The following is a 27953-nucleotide window of genomic DNA, read 5'->3' on the forward strand; positions in this document are numbered from 1 at the left end:
TTACTTACTTTATTCCACCAGGTACAAGCAAAAAGATTGCATCAATGTTATTATAAAAATCATTGGCTTACCAATAAAACTGGGTAAATATTTTATCAAACATGTATTAGTATTTCTTCATAAACAGAACAAAAACACACAAGAATATTAGCTGGATTGCCTTCTGATGTCTACACCAAATGGAAACGAAGCACACAGCAACAGATGGGGTTTAACTACAATGTATTTTTCTGCCAGACTGTTACGGCTTGTGAAAAGTCAGTCTGCTCACTAACTGCCACTTGGAAGAAATATGCTGACACATCCAATAATGAAAATAAAATATGTGCCTACAATTACAAAGCCAGTGATTTTAGAAAAATATTCTATTTTACCATCAAAATTCTGGCATTATGTGGATATCCTGGGTTTAAACTGTAAAAAGGAGTTCTCAAATGCAAAGAGCTTGCCTAAACTAAACCATAAGTGCTACTTTATCTACAGCCTTGGACACACAAGTGTCAAAAAGGAACCTTTGGCACATATCCTTGATGCCTGCAAGTATAAAATATGCTGAAAGTCAAACGGCTGGCAAAACGATCAATAAAGCTACAGCTTCTCTTAATACACATGTACTCCACAGAGTCTGTGTGTGTTTGATGCTTAAGTCACGTCTGCTTACCATAAAAACAAGTTTCCTATTGCAAGAATACAGTCGAGGTTTCAGACAGCACCCACTGTGCTGTCCATTTCGGAGCATGTCCACGACAACATCTTGCCCACTCACCCTGCATGACACAGGCCTAAGCTGGAAAACCCGCCCATCTTTCCTTAAGCATGCCACAGTGTTCCAGGTGTGGGTGGTGAGTGAAAGAGGTTGCTGTAGCAGGGATGGTAGGCACTGCGCATTGTGAGCATTCACTTACTGCAGGGAGAAGAAGGGAGCCTGTATGGCAGCAGCAGAACCTACCCAAGATAGAGGGGGCATGTGTAAAGGTGGATGCTGACAGCTGGGCACATGAAACATGTCACTCTTCACTTTCCGTTACTTACTCCAACCACTGTAGTATTATATTCCCCTGACCCCCGCGTTACCTAATCCTGACTCATTCACTTTGCGTTACAAATAGTACTACTGACCTCTGCACTGTGCATTACCTACTACTGACCTCTGTACTGTGTTAAATACTGCTGACCCCTGAAATTACTTAGTCCTGACTCCTGCATTCTGCAGTACTTACTCCTGACCCCTGCACTCTGCAGTACTTACTCCTGAAGCTAAAAAGATATGGTACGTTTATTTTTACAGTGGCACTTCTATTAGATTTTTATAAGCATTCTTCAAAACTTCCCTACCTTTTAACAGGGGCTTGCCTAGTTTATCTACTACTATAAAAAGCATGCTGAAACCTGGTGATTTGACATATTGATCGGGTAGATCTCCACCTTTCCAAGTCTGCTTACCCCTAGTACAGAGAATTATCTTCCAGAGTTAAGCATTTGAACTAGCATTCTGTGGATGGGGTGTTTTATTTTCTCAGCATAAATTGGAAAATGAAACCCAAGACATTATTGGTTGCCAAGACAAAAAAAACAATTTTCAGTTTATCCAGGTTTTTTTTCAATCAACCACAATTCTAGACTCTAGAAGGGAAGTATTTATCAAACATTGGGTACAAAACACATTCCCGACAACTAGCTGCAATTAAAAAAAACTCACACTTGGATTACAACAAACTATAGGAGGTCTATTATAGAACTTACTACAACTTTAAATTGGGGTTTCCTTTACATGCAGTGGGGGGAAAGACATGTTATCAGGCATGCATTACAAGCTCACTGGTTTTCAGGAAAAGGATTCTCCAACACAGCTGATGCTGATTGAACACTTGGCTGCCAGAACCGTGATCATGCGTACAGCAGCCTTCTGTGTGCATAAAGACCTTTATGAAAGGGCTATTCTATCAGTGAATGGCATGGAAAAGGCTTTCTCAATCTGTGCCCAGCACGGAAAAATTCTCCCAAACATCTGATTCACAGGTCATTTTATCAATGGGCTGGCAGCTAGCTCATTAACTCTGCACATAGCATTCTGAAGTTGTAAAAACCAAAGCATATCCCCGAAAATGATCAAATATACAAGAAATAATATTTACTGTAAAACACAGCTGTAGAATATATACAAAAAGCCATGTAATATTAACAATATTTATTAAAATCGTAATAATATAAAAACAATAAAAAGAAAAAAAAACCTCAGCAGAAAATATGTTATGTTTAAAAAGATAGAAATCACCACACACATGCTAGGCAGATGCAGATGTATACTCTCTCCTGAACCTTGAACCTGTAATGTTTTTTATACAAGCAGCCCCCTCATCAAATCTACTACTAAATGCTCTAATATACTTGCTTAGCATCCTCTTCAGGAGCTCCCAACTGCTGGTCCCAGAACAGAAATGTGGCAGGGGATCATTTGGCAGTTGTCAAATGGCAAGAACTGGGCACCTACTGGCTGGTTAGGCGAGATAGCTTCTGCCGTTAACCCCCAACTCTGTCATAATTCTGTTTTGGCAATGGCAGTCGAAGATAGAAAACTATGAGACAGCTCTTAGCAGATTAGATGACACCAGCAGATAAACTCTAAAACCTTATAATAGCAATTAACTATAATGGAGGTAGTATAAGTGTGTGGGGATGCTTTGTTGCCTCTGGGTCTGGATGGCATATAGTCATTAAAGGACCAATACCAAAGATACAATATAGAGTACCGAAGTAAATCCACAATGGATTGGCATAAACAACAAGCATTACATACATACTTGTAAACCCAATGAGAATTATCTGAATTATGCTTTCCAGGAAATGCCATCCTATAAATTACCCAGTTTTGTATACAGGAATGGGCCTTGCTATAGGTCTGGACAACTGCTACAAGAAATATGTGGCTTAGGTTAGCCATTATAAAAATGTCCACCCTGTTAAATAAGACTGACATAATTTATTATGACTTTGAAAGAGATCAAATTCCATTTTAACAGCCATTCAAGCAGAAAAAAAAAAAATCGAGAACATTTCAGTTTCAATGAATTTTTGTTGAAATATTTTCTAACCTACAGAACATTATAATCAAACACTGGAATCATAAACAGCATAAGCAAACACTGAGGTCCAAACAGGATTTACAAGTTTTTGTTTTTTCTTCCCTGTATTGCAGCAGCATATGTTAGAAGAGGTCGGGAGTAAAAAGTTAAAGATATAGTATTAATAATAATAATAATAATAATAAACTGTTTTGGAGAAACAATACAGATCTGGTTGCTGTAACGATAGTGGTGTTGGAGTCTGAATATTTAAAAAAAACAACATTCTCTTGTCCCCCAGTTCAGAGCAAATGCAGGCCTTCATTTTAGTCATTTGCCAGGTCCCTCCACATTCCACAGAACAGAGATCTTATCTGGCCGGTGATCTTTATTGCCCCAGCCCTTGTGAGAGTCCCAAATAACCTTCTAAGCCTTTTATAGCTGTCCCTAATTAAAGGCATGTCACCAGGCACTAATCTTTTACCAGTGGGCAAGTTAATATAAACACAAGCAGGTATGGTAGAGGTAATGACCCAGGTGACCCAGCATTCATCCGAAAGTCATAAAACCTGAGTTACAATATCAGGTACATTTCATCATTTAGAATTGGGCGGTGATAGTGTAAAATAAAGGTTCATCCTTTATTTTACTGTGTATATATTTTGTCTCTTTTTATTAATATCTTTTTCTGTACATTTTCTGTTTATTTCATTAAAGGACGATCTTAAAAATCGTTAAGCTTATCTCTACGCTCCAAATACGAACTTAAAGTAGCCTTGCCTCTGTGAAGAGCACTACTGTGTAGTGGAACCTGTCATATTCCAGTCTGAGAGGACAGCGGTATCATAGGCATTGTTTAAGTGTTTTAAATTGTCACAGCATTTGCTGGGCACGGTCTGCGTTTCTGTTAAAAAACACATGGTGGCAGTGAACGTTTGTGGGTAAAGGGTTAACTGCGGAGTTAACCAACCCTGGTGACGATCGCTCTCAGTCTGCTGGCCTGAGATTGTGTCCCGTGAGCTGGGAAATCTCTGTGCAGGGTGAGGCTGAGAGTGTTATCGCCACGTCCTTGTGACGCCACGCTCGGTTCAGAATTGTGTATAGTCACGTGTATTCTTCCCTGTATTGCAGCAGCATATGTTAGAAGAGGTCGGGAGTAAAAAGTTAAAGATATAGTATTAATAATAATAATAATAATAATAAACTGTTTTGGAGAAACAATACAGATCTGGTTGCTGTAACGATAGTGGTGTTGGAGTCTGAATATTTAAAAAAAACAACATTCTCTTGTCCCCCAGTTCAGAGCAAATGCAGGCCTTCATTTTAGTCATTTGCCAGGTCCCTCCACATTCCACAGAACAGAGATCTTATCTGGCCGGTGATCTTTATTGCCCCAGCCCTTGTGAGAGTCCCAAATAACCTTCTAAGCCTTTTATAGCTGTCCCTAATTAAAGGCATGTCACCAGGCACTAATCTTTTACCAGTGGGCAAGTTAATATAAACACAAGCAGGTATGGTAGAGGTAATGACCCAGGTGACCCAGCATTCATCCGAAAGTCATAAAACCTGAGTTACAATATCAGGTACATTTCATCATTTAGAATTGGGCGGTGATAGTGTAAAATAAAGGTTCATCCTTTATTTTACTGTGTATATATTTTGTCTCTTTTTATTAATATCTTTTTCTGTACATTTTCTGTTTATTTCATTAAAGGACGATCTTAAAAATCGTTAAGCTTATCTCTACGCTCCAAATACGAACTTAAAGTAGCCTTGCCTCTGTGAAGAGCACTACTGTGTAGTGGAACCTGTCATATTCCAGTCTGAGAGGACAGCGGTATCATAGGCATTGTTTAAGTGTTTTAAATTGTCACAGCATTTGCTGGGCACGGTCTGCGTTTCTGTTAAAAAACACATGGTGGCAGTGAACGTTTGTGGGTAAAGGGTTAACTGCGGAGTTAACCAACCCTGGTGACGATCGCTCTCAGTCTGCTGGCCTGAGATTGTGTCCCGTGAGCTGGGAAATCTCTGTGCAGGGTGAGGCTGAGAGTGTTATCGCCACGTCCTTGTGACGCCACGCTCGGTTCAGAATTGTGTATAGTCACGTGTGATTGACGTATAGTGGGTTTTGGCCAGGTGTATGTCACAGTTGCTACCAAATAGGATGGTTATTGAGGCATGCACAGATACGTGAACATATGGTACACTATACTTGATTACAGGGGACTAACATCCTAAGTGTAAAGAAAGCCTCTGGAGAACCTGTAACAGTCATGCATGCCGCACGGATCTGTACAGGGACTTTAAGCAGTGTGAATGAGGCCTTACAAGCAAACCAGGTAAACAAGGACAGAGATCCAGCAAACTACTGGGGGCTCAAAAATATGTTCTCAGATTTCCTTGTGCTTATATTATCCTGCATTTGGCTTCCTTCAGACTCCATCAAAAGCTCCAGAGTACACCTCTCATATTAGTCAATACAGTGCTATCTGATGCAAAGTGATCTGCACTTACCAAGCGAAAAGTATAAAAAAAATTAAAAAAAAATACAGAATGTTTCAATGTTATGTCTGTTTTCACTTAAACACACATGTAAATATTATTTGGGTCATGTGTTAGGAAACTTGAAGGTGGGCATGTATGCACTGGCATGGCAAACTATACCAACTAAGGTCTGTATTGTAGTGTGCAAACAGGAGCCAATGCTCCTTAAAAATTACAGCTGGCACTTTCTCTAGTAGTTATCACCAGAGCTGGCTCCTAAACAAAATGGATTGGACAGACTGGCTCCTGAATTTCATATTTATTTGTCCAGCCCTGCATTAAGACATGCCATAAAGAACTACTGATGCAGTCCATAACTCTGACCAGCTTTTTTGACTAGGCATTGCCCCTGGCTTTTGATAGGATACCAGCTGATAAGCATTGGACTGTGGATAGAACATAAAATTCTGTTTTGTCTAATGAGCTCCAGATCTTGCTTTTGCTGCTTGCGAACACTGTTGCTGGTAAAGAGCTTAAAAGCAACAGTACATGGGAGGAGCAGGGAGGGGTCTTATCATCTGAACTTGGACTCGGCAGTTTGCTCATGTCTCTGGTTAATATCAATTTTAAGATGATTACTGTGCAAACTAGCAAGTTTAGTCAGAAGCAACAATTGGACCATTTTTCTTCCCACATCAAGCCTTTAACTTCTATACTGTGTCTACCTCATATAAAAGTCTGACCAAGACACAGCAGAGTTTCAAGTGACATTAAAGGTTCAATTTGTGTGATGCCTCTTGATGCGAACATCTTTTTCCTTCCACTCGTTTCCAACAGTCCCTCCAGCACAGACTCCTATATCTTCCTGTGTCCCGCTGAGTGCATACATTCACTTACACTGCATCTCTCCTCCTCTCCACGCGCCCACATACACTTCCTCCTGCACGGTTGTTCTGGAAGCCGTGCTCTGCAGCCAAGAGCGAGCAGTGCAGACACAGGTAAGTTATTATATATAATAATATAGGTTTATTGTATATTATATTTAAATGTGCCTTCATGCACTATTGTTAGATGTCGCTACTGCACCCGCCCACTGCTTGCTGTGCCCTCCTCCCAGCATGGAGGGGGAGCTAGGGCAATCAAGCCAACTGATCGATAATGAGAATAGTTGACATCTTTTCTCATTGATTAGTTGGTTGCAGCAATCCCCAAAAAATGCATATCTGCATACTGGTCACCAGTCCATTCATTTATGTAAATGCGGTCTACATCAATGTTACAGCAGAGCATATCAATGGTTAAGAGTCAAACGTTGTTCAGGTTTTCTATTCACCTGGGAACTTTAGCATCCAACAATACTCCCTGTGAAATAGGATTCTGACAGCAAACAGCCTGAGGGAGGTTTGACAGGAGGTATCCCTTAGGGAAACTCTCTCTTGTTTGATTAGCAGAAAACAGCAAGACCTAGTTTTACAAGCATGGTTACAGCTTGATTTGTTCACTTAAAGTGACATTAAACCCTCAGATTTTTTAACATAAAACAATACTGTAATGTGTGCCTTACTGTAATCCATGGTGGGCAGAACTTCCTGTTTTGCAGCAGACTGCCATGTCTCTGGAATGGATACATGGTGTCTGTGTGTAGGTTTGAAACCTGAGCCAGCACTACAGGAAGAGGCACTCAGCTGCAAAGGGAAGTTCTCCCCCAGCATGAGAAGACATGAGGATTTAAAAAGGAAGAGCAGCAAAGAGAAGGGAAACTACCATGGATTACAGTAAGGCACACATTACAGTATTGTTTTATATTAAAAAATCTGAGGGTTTAATGTCACTTTAACATATGACTTGTACTTTAGTTTGGATGGGGGTTTTTTTATCATCTAGTAGACTGGGCATTAACAGTAAAGTTTTTTTTTTTTATTTTAAAGACAACGTAAGGAACATATTGTCAATCTATCTAACTGACAATATACGTGTCTGGATTTCCACACTCACACTCTGATATTTCCAAAGCGTTTTCCTTTAATACAAGTCTTTTCTTATCTGCTAGTGACAGGGTTCATTGTTCCGTTCCATATGCGACAGATGGTTTTACAAGAGTTTAATACAGATGGGCCTATGTTCACCTTAAATTGACACTAAACTCAGGAGTTAGGCTTCATTCATACTTGCCACTTGTGTTTTTATGCAGAGAACTATCTGCAAAGGCTAGATGCTTTCTTTATGCTTCTAGTTGCTTAAAACGAAGCCGGTATACATGCATATGTTTAGATGCATCTGTCCTTTGTCTATTGAAACAGTCATTGAAGTAGCCAATAGGATTTCAGAAAATAAATGTGGTCTTGCGTTAAAAGTGTTTACATGCTATTTAATTCCTCAACCCATCTAACATCTATTTTTTCTAAACACAGCTAAGCTGACTGCAGGTAAAAATCAAGCTGTGAGCAGACCCATTGGAAATTATTAGATGCATATACAGTATATGCATTTAGTAAATTGTTTTAAATGCATGTAAGCACATGTAAATCGCACCAAGCGTGAATGTAGCCTTTAACCTTAAAAATGCATTCAAGTAACTTAATTTTTTTTAAATGTATCTTATTTGTGTATCACTTGGCTGTAGATCTTCAAATTTGGTGCCTACAATGTCCTTCCTTCTGGAGGGGGGCTCCTTTTGTTCTCCATGGTCTGGGGTCTTGTGTGTTGTAAAGTAGGCACCACTCCAAGCTCACTCCCGTGATGGACTACAATCTCACATTTAGTTTACTCATTTTGTATTGGGATTGTAGTCCACCACAGGAGCGAGCTTGGAGCAGTGGCTACACCACACACATGGACCATAGGGAACAAAAGTAGCCAGCCTCCAGAAGGAGTGATACACAGCTGAGTGATACAAAAGTATGATACATTTGTGTTAGTAGTTAAGTTACTTTAATGCATTTTCAATATTTAACTCCTGAGTTTAGGATCACTTTAAAACAAAGTTCTGTTTTGTTTTGTGTAGACTTAGAAATGATGAGAACCTTTGTCAACTTATTATTGCGTCTGTACCCACATTTGGGGGGATTTGACAGTTGAAGAATGGAGAACAGGAATTGAGGAGAAATTCCCCACTAGGAGCACAAGCAAAAATAACAATAACTGTAATGTTTTAAGCAACGTCTGTCAGGATTTTATTACTGCAAGTGTCCCAATGAGGAAGATTCCCACTCACTTCCTGTCTAGGTGATGGGTGTCAGACATCAGGAAAATTTACACTATTGTAGCACAGACATCATTTAAAACCTGAGAGTTTCTAACATTTTCCCGCCTCATCCAAACCGCTCTAAAGTAGATTTAAACCATTTTTGGGAAAGGCATTTTTCAACTGCACATTTCTATGAATTACTGTATTGCCAGTTCCTTTACCATTATTTGGCCCCAGAGACTCACTTTTTCCTTCACATTCCTATTGCTTCATGTCTCCTCGCATCACGTTCTGAAATGTCCAGTGGAAGCATGCACTGATTAAACAACTTGTATATAAAGTGGAATTTGAGTGTTATTTCTCATCATGTTAAAAACAGACTTTCACCAGTGCCAAAACGTATCACCTCTGCAGTCGCGTGGGCATATACAAGTCGTGTCACAACATCATTATGATGACATCTCCTTTGTACACCATACCAATATACCCCTTTTAGTTGGGTGCCAGAACAACTAGTGGACTGCGCCACAGCATACTAGTAGAAGATATGTTGTCCACACACCTTTTTTAGCTTCATAGTTTTGTTTTTATTTATTGTTGCAGCATAGAAATTAATTGCAATGTTTTGGAACCTCCCAGGGTTCCCTCCATCAGTTAAAGTGTCAATAACACATTGTGCTGTACAGCAATGTATACCCAATGCAACTATCAAGTGACTACTGAAAAAGAAATAACACCACCCCTTGATGGCATCCTGACGTCACATTCCCACCAGAATACATGTCAAATACTAGGGATGCACCGATACTAGTATCGGTGCCAATACCAAGTATTTGGCCAGTACTCATACTCGCCCAAATGCTCCGATACCTTCGGCCCAAGAAGCCGTAGGGGAACATGGAGTCGGCTTCCTGGGCAATCAAGAAACCAGGCTGCGAGTAATGACCCACTTCCCGACTTCCTGATTTGCTAGGAAGTCGGCTCCATGCTGATTGCCTGGGAAGCCGGCTTTTACGGCCAATCAGCATCGAGCCGGCCAAAACAGCCTGGTCCTTGCTGATTGGCTGGCGAAGCCGGCTTCCCGGGCAATCAGGAAGCTGGGCGGCATGTCATTACCCGTGACTCGGCAAGCCGGCTCCATTCCAGTGGAAGCACCAATATCGGTCCTCTTTATCGTCGAGTACCGAAACAGTACTCGAAAAAACGGTATTGGTGCATCCCTATCAAGTACATATGAATAGAGGATTAGTATACCTCTTAAACTGCTCAATAGGCGTACCTCTCTTTCCATTATATAACTTGTGGGAGTATCCCTGGGTGTCCCAACAGTGCCAATCATCCTTGGTGGTTTAGAGGTAAAAAAAATGCTGCTGAATGGTGCACTGGACCATTTGGTGCCGGCCAATGCAGCCTTGGCAACCAGGATGCCCAGAAGAGTCAGGAGGGAGGTGTGTCCCATGTGGCCAATCTATATTTTCCTGGCGCTAGTGGGTGGAAAATCCCTTTCCTACGTCAGGAAACAGAGGAGACTACAGATAATGTTCAGAACCATACAGCATGCCCAAGGAGGAGCCTACAGTCTCAGTTTAACTAAGGACTCAGTTGGAATGCCCACAAAAAGGAAAAGCCTCTAGTGGAGGGGTTTGTAACTGCAGGCCCTGATGTGTGGGAGTCACTACATGTATACATAAGTGCTGCAGTCTGCGGTCTCCCTATCATCAGAGTTTCTGGCCAGGCAGTAATAAACTTTATAAAATATATCTGAATATTTAGACCCAAGTGTCGTAAACCATGGAAAAGAATATAAAAAGTCTAAGTACTGATAAACCATAGTTCGCAGTGGGTAACTAGACGATTGTTGCTGGCGAAAGTCATCGGCGGGGCTAATACATTGATTGGCCACACGGGACACACCTCTCTCCTCACTGCGTGTGCAGGCCATCCTAGTTGCCATGGCTGAGTCTGCCAGCACCAGATGCTTCAGCGCCTGCATGATCACCCACGCTCTAAAATCTGTGGACAGCTTTACCCATGCCCCAAGTAAAGGCCACTAGTAACATGTAGGCAGCACACGCAACAGTTTGACAACACTTACAAGCTCTTTTTCTTGTTTGTAGGGGTAGTGGTGACACAAAATAAAGTACATGCATATGGTTCTCTTTTGAAACTATTGAAAGTAGATACAGAAGATTGCAAGTATAACAAAACAAAAAACAAAAATTGCCTTATTAAAGCTAAACTCCAGGCACAAAAATCTTTCACTGAATTATATTCCCCAATAGCCGCAGTGGATATAAATCCACTTTGTGTGCATCAAACACCTCTGCAAACCCAGACATTACAATGTAAAAGTAGCAGTGGCATCATCACTGGGCCGCATATAATTTGTGCAGTGTTGAGCTGTGGAGGAGACCAGGTAGCCCGACCCACTACAGGCTGCCTGCAGAAAATTACAGGAGGGGGTGGATACAAGACCAGTAGGGAGCTCCTGCACAACAGGAGCAACATTTCATGCTATATAAGTGCACAGATCTGGAAGAAATACACAAAGCACACCAAGATTCAAGTAATCATACACATGACTTGTATTTAGACAATATCCCAGAGTCCAGCTTTAAATAATCCTAAAATTATCAAAATTCTCAAATAACCCTAAAAAGTTTGGTATGGGACGAATATAAAAAGCCCATATACCAGTCATCTACATGTCACACCAGGTTTGCCCGGAAGCTGGGTTTTCCTGTTGGAAAGTTCTTTTTTTCTCAACTTCCTGATTACATATCTCAAATCAAACATCCATATATGAAACTGTATATAGAATAAGAATGCAACATGGCAACATCTATTAAATAAAAATAACACAATATACATGTGTTTGGAATACTTAATAAAGGAACTTTACCCTTATCTTTAAAATAACAACAAAACACACTTTTAGAAATGTTTAGTTTGACAATCTACAAACACATACTTCTAGATAATGGCAGGCTTTGTATTCTGTGCACTTTATTTTTCCTTTCCTCCCCATTCTTTTTACAGTGGCCATTTCTACTAAAGGTATATTAATATATATTCCTTTACTTCCTGGAACTCTGGCACATGTGACTAGGACATGTGATCATGCACATCATCTCAGCAGGAAAAATGCCTTTACCTGAGATCTTGCAGTTTACATCAGCAGTGCATTGCTGGGAATTCTCATCTGTAGCCTTCCCCGGATGCTTTACATTTTTACCCAAACACTTCCAATCATCATGTTTCTGAACAGCTTCTTCCAAGTCTCTCAGCTCGGCTCCCCTAAACTTACTGTCCAGTACACACACAAGGGTGACTGCATAGCACTCTGCTTGAGAAAGGAGTCACTCTAAAACAGGATATCAGGACCAGTGATCAGGGAACCAGCTGATTCTGCAGGAAAATAAAACTTCTAAACATCAAGGAGCAACATTCATTACAAGTGATAGCATTTGAAATAGCTTTAAATCCTTTTGACTTTAATATCACTTTAAGAACGGAGCAGGTAGGCTGCACTCCATGTAAGCATTCCAAAGTTCCAATTTCAATCCTGACCACAGTGTACCTTTAAATAAGCCCAATAAGCTGCACAAAAGAGTTTAAATAACCAAATTTGGCAAAAAAGTTTACGCAGCAAAGCAATTTAGATTCTGCAAAGATTGTTTAGAGAGGGAGGCATGGATGAATATAAATCACTGCTTAATCTTCTTACAAAAAAAAATTGTTCAGCTAATAAGAAACGTTGTATTTTGTGCATGCAGCCTCCTTTCGTGTTGCATATCCACAGTATGCATGAATGATAACCGAGCACTTTACCGATGCTTTGCAGCACTTTAAGGAACAAATTATTTCTCACACAAGTGTCTTGATGTTTGGAAAATTAAAGTGGATATTAAACAATATCATGTACATGATTATTTAGGCTTGAAATATGAACCATTGATTACACTCCATCAACCCATTTAGAGATTGCATTTCCTACAGAAAACCATGTAAAAGCACACAGGGCGATTGAGAAAACCTGCCTGGAAACATCCCAGAGAGTGTAGCAAGAAGTTGTAAATTGTGAAAGGTGGTGGATGCTTTTACTTCTAAAACCAGATATGAGTACACAGAATTTCTTTTACAGCTCAAATGTCATGAGAAGATTTAGGTGAAAAACATAATCATGCAGAGGGTGAAAAAAATACAAGAACAACCAAGCAGTGCCATCTTGTATGTTAACCCTAACAAAGAACCTCTCCTATTTGCTTCGTTTTGATCTGTTACATCTAAAGCTGAAAGGGTTTGTAAACCCTCTGTTTTTTTTGCATATATCTACTGCTAGCAGAGATCTAACAGTAGATATATGCAAAAAGTTTTTTTTTTTTGTTTAAATGCTTTAGAAGCATTTTAAAAACTTACCCGTCTTCGCCGCATGCTCCCGTCCGAAAATCTGAAAAATCTCGGGCGGCCGCAAAGCATCTTGGGGCGGGCGCATGCGCCGTTTGGATTTTCGCCCGGGAGACGAGGAGAGATGCAAGGTAAGTCTATGGACGCGTGCACCCGCATGCAGACACCGTGGGGCAGGAAGTGCCAGCAAGGACAGATGAGTCAGCGCTGGATCGGAAACACACGCCGCAGCGGTGGAGGGACAGATGAAAAGGACAGGAAAGAAGAGGAAGATCGGATTAAGAGACATCATTTAAGGTAAGTCCTTTAATTAACATTCGGGGGAGGGGAAAAAAAAGATATCGTTTAATGTCACTTTAATGTGCTTATATTTTGCCTTCCCTGGTTCCTCCTTACCTCCCTCATAAACATGCTCATGACAGAAAATAAATGTCATCACCAGGTCTCTGTCCTTCTCTATGCAATGCAACAAGAGCTTTAGTGTTTAGAGAAGCCAGCAGGGAGCTGTACATAGATTTCTGAAAAAATCACAGCGCCCTGCCTCGCGCTCAGCCCATGATGCAAGCAGAGGGACGGTTATCAGGCAGGTCCAGACCCCCAACTGCCCTCAACCACATAGACAAGAAAACTGTATTATGTTCACATAAATAAAAAAAGTGCAAAAACGGAAATTCAGTTTATGGAATTAGAATGAAAAACTATGAATGCAGAGTTCTAACAACCAGGTGTAATGATATAGCTTACAGTCTTAGGCAAAACTTGTTTGGAATGTCAAGATTTAGTCCCTGGTTTCAGTTTTCAAAAGTATAATGCTGTACACTGCTGAGTCCCATTGTCCTCTGCCTTTGTCTAACAAAGCAGGCAAACAAACTAGGGGAGGAAGGGACCAGAAGAACTCAGCCTGGAACATTACAAAAGTGGATCAGTAAAATATAGGAGCATCCATTACCCATTAAATCTTTTTGACTGAACCTTTTTCAGTTTGGAAAATAATTACTGTATGTATTGTGTGGATCATGACCTGGGAATTCTGCGAGAAATGGTATATTTAAAAGGTATTTGTAGGCAAAACCTTTTTTTAGACCCTCCGTTAAAGTTTTATTGTGGTAAGTGTCCCCACTGGGGAGACCCACCACTTAACCACTGCTTTTCCATATGACTACAACTTAAGGAGTTTTCTCTAGAACAAGGAGGGGAAATTTTCCAATGGGGCCACCTGTTCTGGGAACTAAGATGGGAATTCCCCTCACTTTTGGAGATTACCTCCAACTTTCTGTTGCATTTCTCAGAAAATAAAAAGGAAAAATTTCCCCAATGATACACAACAAGCAAAAAAATGTATTTGCAGGGGTTTTTAACCTTTCCTACTTTATCTGAAAGAAAAAAAGAAAAAAACATTTTGCAGTACATATAGGCAAAAAACAACCGGAGGGTTTAGAACCCCTTTAAGAACAGGGCACCTAACTACATTTGTATCCAATACTCTATTGTTTTTTGGTTGAAGTGGCAAAGGCACAATCAGTCCCCCCAAAACTAATAGTACAGTTAAAAGAGAACTATGGGGTAAGTGTTTTTCCCCATAGTTCTCTTAAGGGTTATAGGAGGACATATACTAACCTTCTCCTGTGACCCAAAGCTACAGCTCGCGATATACTGAGACTGTCACAGGCGGGACGGATCCCGACAATACAGTTGAGATCCACCCAAGCTGTAGCTCGTGGTATACTGAGCTTAGGGTGACGGGAGGACGCTTACCCGTTACCCTTAGGAGAACTACGGGGAAAAGCCCTAACCCCATAGTTCTACTTTAAACTTTAAAAACAAAATTATGCATTTTTTGGTTTAACTCCTGAATTCAGTGTCACTTTAAGAAGCTTCGCTGGAACATCAGAAAGCACGCACAAACTGCCCATGCATGCATGTTCATGAAGAGGAAGGTATTTAGGGCCCATTCATAGAAAGTTATATTGGTTTTTTGTTTGTTTGTTTTTTTTTCTACTGAATATTCCTGTGAGTACAAACACGTGCATAAATAATCTTACTGCTGATTGAAAGCTGTAGTCAAAAATAGTTAATATGAAACTACAGTCAAAAATTTTGATTAAAAACCTCACCAGCATGGCAGAGGCAGGAAACACGCCTCAAATAGATTCTAACCTTTCTTTACCCTATGCAAAATAAGCCAAGAAAAAACAAGTTTTGGCTAGGTTCAATAGATAACATACAGAATAAAAATTGCCATTTATGGCTAAACAGATACAGTGCCGTAAAGCAAAACATTTTCTAGTAATTAAATGGTTGAAAAGTGACCATGAGAAATGTACACAGCCACAACAAATCTTGTGGGAAAGTCAGTTTCTTTGATACCCTTGAAAAGAACAGAGAACCATGTGTAATTGCCAACTGCATCACAGCAGAGTAGAACTATATCTGTGAGCTATAAAATGCAAGTAACTCACATGGGATGACATAAAGGCAGCACTGAACTATATACGGTAATTCAAATCTCAAAGGATGAAACATGTTATTGTCATGGCTATATTTTTTTTTGGGGGGGGTCGTCACTGGGGAAGCCTACTTAGAAGGCCAGATGAGGTCACAGATTTAAGCTGTTTTGTTACAGTTCCAGGTATTCCCTAGTATTTAAGAGGAAGCCAACCAACTTGCCCTGGGCCTGTCCAAAGACCTCTTCTCTTTCTAAACATGAAAGCCACAGCTCAGTTTGGAAGCACAAACTAGCATCAGCCTCACTTAGCTCCTTTTGCCTCGACTAAGAAATAGGTCTACTCTTGTGTAGCTCTTACATCACCAAATTTTCAGTGATGGCTGAAGGCTTGCACCTATGAATCAAAGTGATTTTGTCTGATGGCTGAGAACCAAAGGGGAACTTAAAAGGAGAACTATGGGGTACGTGTTTTTCCCCATAGTTCTCTTAAGGGTCATGGGAGGACATATACTAGCGTCCTCCCATGACCCAAAGCTCAGTATATAGCGGGCTACAGCTTGCGGTATACTGAGACTGCCACAGCCGGGACGAATCAGGGGCATAGAGATAAAATAAGTGTTTTGCTAAGAGTGAAGCTCCAATTTAATGAAATAGGAAGGACAACCCAATCTCTCAACTACTCCAACGGTCAGAATACCCACTGTAGTAGTTAACAGGCAAAATAAAACTGCCATAATTGCTGTGGTGCTTGTAAAGTGCTGGGATCTTCTGTGCAGAGTTTTTTTTTACTGCTGGAATCCCCTTCACACAAATAACGTGAGTGAATTATTCACCCTACTGACATTCATAGGCTACTTAAAATGTTGTTAGTTCTAGGTAGACAGGAACTCCTTACAACACTATATGATAGATAGATAGATAGATAGATAGATAGATAGATAGATAGATAGATAGATAGATAGATAGACTGCGGCAGTCTGTGTCCCTTTCAATCCCCGCCTGTGTCAGCAGAGGTGGCAGGGACACAGACCACTGCAGCCGGCACCAGCGGGAGGGGAGACTGTGGTGATTGCATTCCCCCAGCTTTCCTGGGGGAATGCAGAGAGGGGGGCAGAGCCAGCTGTCACTCACGCAGCTGGGCGGATCCAGACATAATTGTCAAGATCCGCTTCAGCTGCGGCGTTTCAGTATATTACGAGCTATGGCTCGCGGTATACTGAGCTTAGGGTAACGGGGGGACGCTAGTTTGTGTCCTCCCGTTACCCTAAGGAGAACTATGGGGAAAAGCCCTGACCCTCATAGTTCTCCTTTAAAGTGCAACTGAATGTGGAAAAACAAAATGCTTGCATTTTTTGGTAGAAGAGAATTTGTATGTCTGTCAAAAACTCCTTCACCTGTATGCTAGCAAGTTTTCTTTAAAGCCTGCCACCTGTGGTGCATGCACAGTGCAGTGTACACTATTGACACTGTAAAATGCCAAAGATTTTAACTGATTGCCACGATAATGCAACTCCAGGGTGTGCCGCATAACGTGTTCCCTGAATGGCAGAGGCAGGGTATGAAAGAAAGAAGGTGGCAATGGCAGCCATGGAGTTTGCTCTCCTCCAGCCATGACCTGCTAGACAAGAGCAAACTCAGAAGCAAGTTTGCCATAATGTGCAAGCATGGCAAGTGCTACTGGGGCCCCCAGCTGGCTCAGTTTTACTAGAAATAAGCTCTATGATTTAGCTTCTTCCAAAGACATCTAAGTAACACATATAACATATATTTACAAATATCAAAACGTTGTTTTGCAAATAACTCAATGTTTAGATCTTTTCTAAAATAAGAAAAAAAAAACTATACAATCGCACATTGGGTTACGTTCTGATAAATCCATCGTAACCCAAACAGGGGAGTGTACTGTACTGTATATATCATAGCCGGTGGCTTGATGCACGCTAAAACATTTAGCTAGCAACTAAATTTATTTAGTTGCTAATGAAATTCTTTGTTTACATCTTGCTGGTGGCCGGAAACTAGATTCCATGGGTCGGCAGCAGAATGTAAACAATGGGAAGCAATTGCCAGACTGCTATTGGCTATTTCAAATTGCAAAAGCCCATAGCAGGCTGGCTATTGAAACTCCGCCCACAAAGAGGAGGAGCGGACCTGAGAGACAAAGTTCTCTCTTAGGTCCGCTCCTCTGCTTAGTGAGCGGGTGCAGTAGCCAGCAATATAAAATAGTCAATAGCGGTCTGGCTATTGCTCCCGTCTCCTTCCATTCATCTGTCAGCTTCAATAGCTAGTCGGCAGGTGAATGGGCCTGTGGGGGGGGGGAGCAGGGCGCCGCAGGGATGGTTGCTTGAGAATTACTAACCCTCAAGCAACCAGAAACTAGTTATCTGGCACCTACCGATCCCCGTGGGTGCCAAATAACTGGGAGTTTACTGTACAGTAAATACCATCGTAAACCGATCCAACGTAGCCCGAGGAGCATTTGTACTCCAAAGACTTGCATAACTTTATATTGCACAGGGTTAAACAGGATCAGACTTGAATGTACTGCACAAGCAGGATGTCACAACTGACAGTGTCCTCATAGTAACTGATGAGCATGCTGTATTCACTTAGGATAAGAACATGGTTTTGTTTGTCACTGCTATGCTATTTTTTTTATGATACAGCTCAGACAAAAGTCACTGTATATGTTACAAAGGTCCATGCATACAATAAAATACCACTGTCAATACTGAGATGAAAAATACCCTGCTGATGCATAATGTAAAACAAGAATTAAAATGTGGACATTGGACTTGTAATATGCTGTAAATAAGAAGTAAGAGGGTGCTTTGGAGTGTAAAGCTGCATTATCTGTTTGTACTATGTAATACAGTAATTGCCACACATCATGTTGAACAAAATACACCATGTTTTAATACAGTTTATGTGTTATGCTCAGCTCTAAAGATTATACATGGAATTTCTTTTAGTTGGTTAAATATGAAAAATTACACAGCTGTTCAACCCCATTTACAACACAAGCCAAATAATAGAGTCAAATGAGTCAGAGGAAGCACACACCCTTTCTTGTCTCTGGTTCATACAGTTCACCATGGAGTATCAATTAGTGAGAGACTGTCCTAAAGCGGGAAGCTAATGCTAGGTAAACCCAGAATGCTCTGCGACCACAGTGTGCATTTAAAGTTCAATACTGATACTAGGATTTTTGGAAGTAATGAGAAAAATTTAATTAAATTATCATTTTATAAACGATATAAGAATGGACAATTCCCTTTTACAGGACCAGTAAATAAACAAGCTGGATCCAAGTAAAAACAGCTTTCAACGACAGAAATAAGAAGTATCCTAACTAGGGGAAGGAGGGGGAAAATACTGCCTGCATCCACTGATGGCCTCCCTTATCCTAAAAGGCCAGCTAATATAAAACAATAGGCTACAGTACAGTGTTACCTAAATGTCAATAGATTTGAGTGGACAGTGTTTTCCAATAGCAGCCAGAGTAAGATGCATGGGTGTTTCTTAATAAGACAGCAACAAGCACAAAACTTAGATGTTAGAGACCTCTTAAACAACTAGAGTATTTGCAAAAGTTATTAACCGTTTTGTTTCACTTTTTTGAGGCATAAAAAGGTCTATTTAAGATCTAGATCAATGTGCAGACGTCAATGCAGGACACTTTTTTTGGTTTTCCTTTGGCTGCCCAGTGCAGATTTGTGCTGTTGCAGTCACCTGGTTTAATGGGGGGAAAAAGAGCACTCTTAAGGCTTCATTCACACCTGGACGTCTGTACGCGAGTATTTGGCTGTAGGGATCTGCGCGGAGCCGCTCTAAACGGAGAATACAATGCACTTTAATGTACATAGCTCAGACTATTGCGGGGACCGTGCGGCGCGAAAATGCGCGGCCCCTGAAATAGTACAAGCGTGATAAATCGGCTGATTCTGCACGCTCAGGGCTATTTAACAGCGGCATCCGTTCGGATTTTAAAATATTAGCGTTTTTGTCCTGTGCGGAATACCATGCAGCAAACGCTATATGTGAATGGAGCCTAAGGCACAAAGGGGACATTGAAGAGGAAGAATGATGAAGCGAAGGGTTCTCAACAAGCAATTGGCAGAGTATGCGCAATGTGAGCGGTAATGCAGAAGCTAGATTGGCTGCTATTACATAGCCATTACCAAAAGGGGGTTAATGGAAACGGAAGAATCAACAAAGTATTTACAAAAAGTGAAAAAATGCAGGAAGGAAAGCTTTGGCACGCAGGTAGGGAACACAATAGTAAACAAATAAGCACAGAATTGGTGGGGTGTTTAACAAGCTGTTCCTGGCTACCACTAGAGGGTATTGTTTGGAGGCGGGAAACCTGCTCTGTACTGAACAGAATTAGCAAATTGTCTCCTAGAATGTACCTAGAGCCAGGAGGCTGCAGGCAGTAATGCAAAAAAAAAAGAAAACACAAAACTACTCTTTAATAAATAAGACGCATATCATACTGACATTTTCAGTGGCTGTGGGGACACATACCGTATATACTCGAGTATAAGCCGTCCCGAATATAAGCCGAGGTACCTAATTTTAGCCAAAAAAACTGGGAAAAAGTATTGACCCGAATATAAGCCGAGGGTGGGAAATGAGGCAAGCACACCGTGCAGCAGTGACGCGACGCTCGGCGAGGTAAGTAAGAAGACGCACTGGCGCTGACTCGAGTATAAGCCGAGGGGGGCACTTTTCACCCAAAAAAATGGGCTGAAAATCTCGGCTTATACTCGAGTATATACGGTACATTATAATTTTTAGTGAAAGTACAGTTATAGTTTAAAGAGAAGCAGTCAGCATTTGTAACATTTTGAACTGTTGAAATAGTGCAGACTTACCTTATTTTCTCCCTGTCAGAGCAGAAGTGAAACTCATTTTTTAAGGCCATCCTTGTCCTATCTGAGCTGATAACACACTAACCAAACTGAACAAATAACAGATGATCTAAGCATTACATGAAACAAAAACAACTAACAGCAGTACCATTCTTCAGAGTTTGAGCATAGTATCGGATATTAGGCCCCGTTCACACTGAGCAATTTATCGCGTGGTAATCCGCGCGATATCGCGGATATTTACCGCGCAATATCGCTCTCCAATGCATCTCAATGGGGCTCCGTCCGTCGTTGTCGCGGGTCGTGTGTCACTACACAGGACCCTTTTTGGAGCGGATTTTGCCGCGATTCTAGGTTGCTCAATGCAACCATTTGCGCGACGAACGCGCAAAATGCAAATCGTGCGACAAACGCGCGATTTGCGAATCGCTCAGTGTGAATGGGGCCTTAGCCCTAGGTTGAAGCAGGAGACCAGTTAGCTTTTATATGGTCATACAGCCTGACTCTGAGCTAACATTTCTGTACCAACAGGCTGAGAATACAAATGAGTAAGTACACACCCTTTATTTATTACAAGTATTTATTTAGCGCCGACAATTTACGCAGCGCTTTACATAGAGCACATTTACATCAGCCCCTGCCCTCAAGGAGATTACAACCTAAGGTGCCTATCTCACATGGACACAAACATACAAGGACTATTTGGAGAGGAACCAATTAACCTTCCGGCATGTCTTTGGAGTGTGGGAGGAGTACCTGGAGGAAACCCACGCAAGCACACGGAGAATATGCAAACTACTTGCAGATAGTGTTCTGACCGGGATTTGAACTGGGGACCCTGAGTGCTGCAAGGCAGAAGCGCTCACCACAACGCCACTGTTCAGATCCTAACTGACCAGGATTCTGCATCGTTAGCTTTCATGAACAAAGCAAGTCAATTAGAACTCGTACCAAACCACCTTGTAAAGGCTCCTCTAATATAATTCTTCACATTACTAAGACACAGTGGTGGGGGGTGAAATAAAGTTGGTTTACTGCTGCATTTGTTTGATGATTCCATTAGCGAAGTATGTACAATATACAGTACATACACTCCCTGTTCATTGCACAATCACAGTGAAAGTGGGACATAGGGACTTGCTTAGACTGAAACCAAGCAACAAATAGGGATAAAATATGCAAATTTCCTGGGCAAGCCAAATGATCTATGTTTTTGTAATAGGAGAACATAAACAGAAACTATAGTCAACCAACAACACTAACTAGGGCTGTTGCTCTTTTCCAGGCCAAAAAGACGGCTTACTATAAGAAATGCCTCAAAGTTTACTTTCCTGGCCTTTTTAAAGGAAACTTTGCTCAGGGAAATACGAAGGTTGACATTGTTGCACTCCATCTGAAAATTCTAGTTGACTGGCTGTCAATGCTTCCTAAGCAGCTGACCTGAAATAAGAAGTTCACTTACTACATGCTTGTTCAAAGTCAGAGACAGCCAGGTAGCTAGTAGTTAGGAGGCTTGACATGCCAGACCCCAGATTTCTGTTAAAGTCACATTAAGGGCAAAAGTCCCCCCCCCCCCCTTGCTAATGTAAGGACTTACCTTAAATGATGCCTCTTAATCCGATCTTCTTCTTTCCTGTAGTTTTTAGCTGTCCCTCCAGCGCTGGTGCGGGTCTCCAATACAGCGCCGACTCCTCTGTCCTTCTCTTCTCTCATGTCCCATGGCGCTTGTGCGGGTGCACGCTGCTCCATAGACTTACCTTGTGTCTCTTGTCTCCCGGCCGAACATCTGAACTGCGCATGCGCCAAGATCCTTTGCAGCCGCATGAGAAATTTTCAGATGTTCGAACGGGAGCGCGCGGCGTAGACACAAGTATTAACCCTTTGAAAAAGTTTGTGTTTTTTTTTTTATAGTTTTGCATATATCTACTACTTGCTAGCAGTAGATATATGCAAAAACATGCGAGGGTTTAATAACCCTTTAAAAGGAGGTTTCATTTAAAGAATAACTACAGTTTTGGTACACTAAGGCCCTGTTCACACGGGGTGTTTTGGTATTCCTGCATCAGGAATCTCAGGTGTCCTGCTCAATTGCGGCCTCTGAACCCATTGAAATAAAGGACAGGGTGACAGCGGCTGCATCTTGGTTTGGGCACCACGTCTGAAACAAGAGACAAGAAGAGTATTATGAGAGGATAGGAAATTAGGTCTGTGTCAGGCTGGCCATTGTTAGCTCACAGCCAGCCCGACACAGATTCTGTGCCCCACTGGCCCTTGTTAAGAAAGCAGTAATGTACAGGCTCATTTTAAAAAGAGCCTGGTCTGCCTACTGTGGTCATAAAGGAAATGTGTCAGTGACCCAATCGAGCTCTCTTGAAAGCACCCTTCCCCGCTCACCAAACCATCTCTGACATACTGATATTCAGCTTTATTACACTTCCCTGAAGCTCCATTCCTCCATCAGGGCCGTGGGTCTAAACCTCTGTGTAAACCCTCTAACAAGGTTTAATGAACTTCTCCCCTTCCCGTATGGCAGTCCTTGAGACTCGCTATTGGCTGCCTAGGCCCAAGCGATCCATCCTCTGAAGGTCACATCCTCCCCCATACCAAAAGCACCAGGTATTACTGAAGGCTCCAACGGGTCAAGGAGGGTAGGGAGGGGTGTGTGGCAAAGTAGAACCTGGGGATTGTAGGCTACCAACAGAACTTGTCATTTTGCCTTGCATGGGCTTAGTGAGTGACAGACTCTTAAAAGGGGCATTAAAAAAGGAACACCGGACAAAAGAAATGTTAACCCTTGCAGTGGGGCTCCCTCCACACTGCAAGGGTTTACGTTCTTGTTTTGTTTAGGGAGCTAAAATAACAGACTCACCCGACTCATGATCCCGGCTGGCTGTTAGACTGGTCTCTTCAGCCTCCCTCTACCTCCAGCGGTCTAAGGTCCTGTGAGCCATCACATTCTATACAGTGTGTTGGACGCGAGGACTTCGAGGGACATTCCACTGGTGGGGCGGAGAGGGAGACAGGCTGTGGGGACCAGTCTAGAAGCCAGCAAGGAACGTAGTTCTTCTTTAACTGTTAATAAAGGAATGTAACATGCTGTCAACCACAGCACATCAATAGAGGTTTCATTTACCTATTGTAAGAGGAGTAAAAAAGAAATTTGATTGGATCCTATATGTTGCTGCCTGCTTTTAAACCTAAAAAAGAAGTCTACAGCTGAATGAAGTTGGGCTAATGTTTTTTATACAGTAGCTGTCAAATAACAATAGTGTCATAGGAGCAAATATCAGATTATTAGAGCAGTCAGATCTCAGAAGAGTACTAGTCTGCCGCCAAGAACAATACACAGCTTCAAAACAGCATCTGGATAACACTTACCTGTTACTTATCTGAAGCATTACCAAACATTAATCAAAACACGGCTTGAGAGACACTAAAATCCGAAATTAAATCTTAAAAATACATTCAAGTACCTTAACTATTAACAAAAATGTATCTTATTTGTGTATCACGCAGCTGTAGATCCTCAAATCATCTCTGAATTGATGCGGATTAGGAGGTGCACCCAAATGAAAATTTCAAAACCGAAACAAAAACAGAAATAAGAAAAATTGTCAGGCCGAAACCGAAAATGTTTTTTATTTTCACTTTTCAAATTTTTACAAATATTTTATTTATTTTTTATAAACTTTTTCATTTTTTTATATTTATTTTTTTTATATTCATTTTTTGTTAAATATTTTTATTTTTTAACTTTACTTTTAGGGAGGAGGTGACGTAGAGCAGTCAAATTCATTCATAATTGAGGATATAGTAACCATACCATGTCCTCAATTATTTAGAAACACTCAGCGACACGTTGTCGCAGGAGGCTGAGCGAGCAGAGCTCAGCCTCCTGTGACAGCGCTGCCAGTCTCCGCCCACACTGCTCTCCTCTGATCTGTGGCAGGAGGCTGAGCGGTGCAGGGAGGAGAGACGCCGGCCGCTCACAGCGCTCTCCAACCACAGCGCTCGGCCACCTGTGACAGTTATTCTCCTACCCACTGGGACATAGAGCAGTGGGGAGGAGAGAAAATCACGGATGCACCGCTGTATCGGCCAGAAAATGGCACTTTCGGCATCATGCCAAAAGTGGCATTTTCGTCCCATATGTTTCGGCAGCCGATATATATCAGTGCATCCCTAGTGCTGACACTGTCCTTTCTTCTGGAGGGTTGCTACTTGTGTTCCCCATGGTACCTGTGTGTGTTGTAAAGTAGCCACCGCTCCAAGCTCACCCCTGTGATGGACTAAAATCTCATTATAAATTAGTAAACTAAACATGAGATTGTAGTCCATCATAGGAGTGAGCTTGGAGCGGTGACTACTTTACAACACACACATAGGGATCATGGGGAACAAAAGTATCAAGGACCATGGGGAACAAAAGAAGGAAGGACAGTGTCAGCCCCAATTCAGAGATGATTTGAGGATCTCCAGCCAAGCGATACACAAATATGATAAATTTTTAATTTATAGTTGAGGTGCTCGAATGCATTTTTAAGATTTCATTCCTAAATTTAGTGTCACTTTTATATCCGATTTGTTCTTCTTTACCTGTAACACAGCTTGGTCAGCGTGTGCTCCATAGGAAGCAAACTGTACCATCCCAAGCTATACAGTTTAACATACCAGCCAGTTATCTATCACATGAAGACAACAACAGGAAACAGGCCGACACTATTGTGTTAGCTTTGTGAATTGAGCCTTATACACCAGGATAGGGATACTTATTTTTCAAATAAGCAACAACTATTATTCTCAGCTAAGTCCATTGAGATTTGAAAATTGCAGTCACACGGGGAAAACAAAGATACTTATTCTTGTGTTGAAGCTTTGTGAATGGGCCCTACGTGTGTCTAATAAAAAATTACCTTCTGCCACCAGTTCCTCCACTGTCACTTGATGACGGCCAATGGTGAAACATCTGCCCACCGTCACCCCGCCGCTGGCAAAACTTCCAGATGATCCGGCACCAAGACCACCAGCACCACCACCACCGCCGCCGCCTCCACCGCTCTCTGACCTGGGCATTCGAGAAAACTTCTTCATGGTGCCTTCACCTTGTGCGGGGCTCAACTGACGCTAGCGGCTCAGAAAGCCCACTTTGTTTCAGGTAGGGCCAACAGCTGTCACACCCGCACACACAAAGAGGGGTGCTCATATACACCGCAGCAATCACACTGATGCACACTCAATCACAGAGACTATAAGATAAGAAGAGTATCAGTGAAAGGTAAGCTAGCTAGCATGCAGGGAACAAAGCAGGCTGCTGCGAATACACAGGTTTAGGGTACCAGGCTGCATCAGCTGCATTCCAAGCACTAAACAATGCTCTCACATCCGTGCCACACAGACAAGGGATTGCAGCATGCATGACCCACAGACAAGGCAGTGCCCCATGATCACAACGTTACCGCACAACACCCATCTATCACACACAGGCTGAGGCTGCTGAACAATGTGCGGGCTGAGCCTCTACCCCCACCAGTCCTATTGTCGGTGCCGGCCACTACTTCTACTTGTTGTTGTTGGCTTCTCGGGTTGTTGAAGAGCTGGAAACGGAAGAGGACAATCCGAAGTTCATCCATTCAGAGGCCAAAAAAACCCCTCCTCCTCCTCCCGCTGCTGCTCCTCCTTCCGCCCGCCCAGGAAACTGACAAGGAAAGGAGGGTAGTGGCATGTACGTCGTGGATGTGCACGGAGCACGGGTGGGTGTACACGGCGGGTCTGCATGCACGCGTGAAACACATGCATAACAAGCCGGAGCTGTGTGCGGACGTGTACATGTGCACTGACAGATATACGGTGCAATGCAAACGGCTTCCTTTCCCACCAGCCCTCGTTTGCAGAGGCTGCCTCTTTATCTATTGTTGTACAGGAACCAAATACCTCTGCTCCTGTGTTATCTCTAATGTGGTTCTGACATAGAAACTTCTCCAAAAATAATGGGGGGAATTTATCAAAATCTGGAGCCGCTGTGCATAACGACCAATCAGCTTCACTCTTTCATTTTCAAAGCTCAACTGAACAAACTAAAGAGAGAATCTGATTGGTTGGCATGGGCAACTGCTCCAGATTTGTCTGCTCCGTTGTTGATAAATTCCTGCAACTGTGTTATACTGCACTAAACCTTTCATCCAAATCAGACCTCAACAGAAGCGGAACTAGAGACCTCAGGTCCCCAATGCTAGAAGCCATGGAGGGCCGACCACCATGGGAGGAAGCTGCGGAGCGTTGCCATGCTGGGAGCTGTGCATCTTGCGGGTCTTGTCAGCGACATGGAGCGGCAGCCATCTTAGGCCCAGTGGTCGCCAGAGACAGACGAGGAAGGAAGTATAAAAAAAACAAAAAGTATTATATAGTACAGTGGTCCCTCGGTTCACGAACTTAATTCCTTCCGCGATTCTGGTCGCGAACCGATTTGGACGTGAACCGAATCAAACTGTGATCTTGACTAGAGGAAGCCATCACCATGTGTCAGAGTAGGGAAAATGGCTGCAGTTGTGTTCGTCACCCGAATGGAGTTCGCGAACGGAGGCAACATTTTGCTGAACTTCCTGTTCGCGAACCGAAGCCTTCCTGAACCGAGGTACCACTGTATTTATATAGAAGATAATGCAGTGGTTGTTTCATGTTCAAGAGCCCTAATAGCCTGTTATAATTGTGGGCAGTATGATCAGGGTATTGCTGTGTACACAATGCTGCTGCACTAGCTTGGCATGCCCTATTCCCTGAAACAGGATTTAGAATTTCTAGCTGTAGCCAAAAGGAAATTGACATCTTAAGTTCTTTGTGAAGGTCCTCATTGGTAAAGTAATAAGAATATATTGCTAAACAATATATTCATTCTGTTTTCCATTCAAATATAACAATGTATTTTTATGAGTAAAATAAATATTTATAAGAAATACAGTTAAATAGCCACTTTATGTGACAAAAAAAATTCCACACTTAAGTGAGGTTTCTCTATGAACTGGACATTTGTTTACACATATGCATCCTCCTACATGACACCGTCCTTCATTTTATGTTCTTGTATGCCACCCTCCTTGATTGCATGTTCCCACATGCCACCTTCCTTCTTTGTATGTTCCTCAATAAGTTTATTGACCCAAGTGATAACACCTCTAGCCAATTGGGTCAATAAACTTATTGACTTGATCATTTGGAGTGCCGGTGACTTCATTATTTTTTTGTACGTTTTGACGGAGGCATCGGTTGATGCTGCTGCACCCGCCCTGATACATTGGGCATTCTCCGGTCAGGAGTGCTATGGGATATATGGACTTTTGCTCCTACATTGTATGGTCTCACATGCCATCTTCCTCAAGTTGTATTTACTCACATGCCACCCTTCTTCACTGGATGTTCTTACATGCACCCTCCTTCATTGAATGCAGAGTCAATAGCTGCAGACCTCCAAACCGTGTGTGGTCTTCATATTGGCACAA

General features: G+C 42.0%; 1 protein-coding gene across 1 annotated transcript in view; it reads right to left on the reverse strand.

The window, feature by feature from the left end:
* BMP2K (BMP2 inducible kinase) overlaps positions 1 to 25686 on the reverse strand; it is a 153169-nt gene extending 127483 nt beyond the window's left edge. Inside the window, exon 1 of the mRNA XM_018565573.1 lies at positions 25374 to 25686. Within this exon, the coding sequence (XP_018421075.1) occupies positions 25374 to 25551 (178 nt within the window). The 5' untranslated portion in view covers positions 25552 to 25686. The remainder of the gene's footprint in view (positions 1 to 25373) is intronic.
* Between the last annotated feature and the right edge of the window lie 2267 nt (positions 25687 to 27953).

Source organism: Nanorana parkeri, unplaced genomic scaffold (assembly GCF_000935625.1).
Source record: "Nanorana parkeri isolate BGI_ZX_2015 unplaced genomic scaffold, ASM93562v1 scaffold860, whole genome shotgun sequence".
Taxonomy (NCBI): Eukaryota; Metazoa; Chordata; class Amphibia; order Anura; family Dicroglossidae; genus Nanorana; species Nanorana parkeri.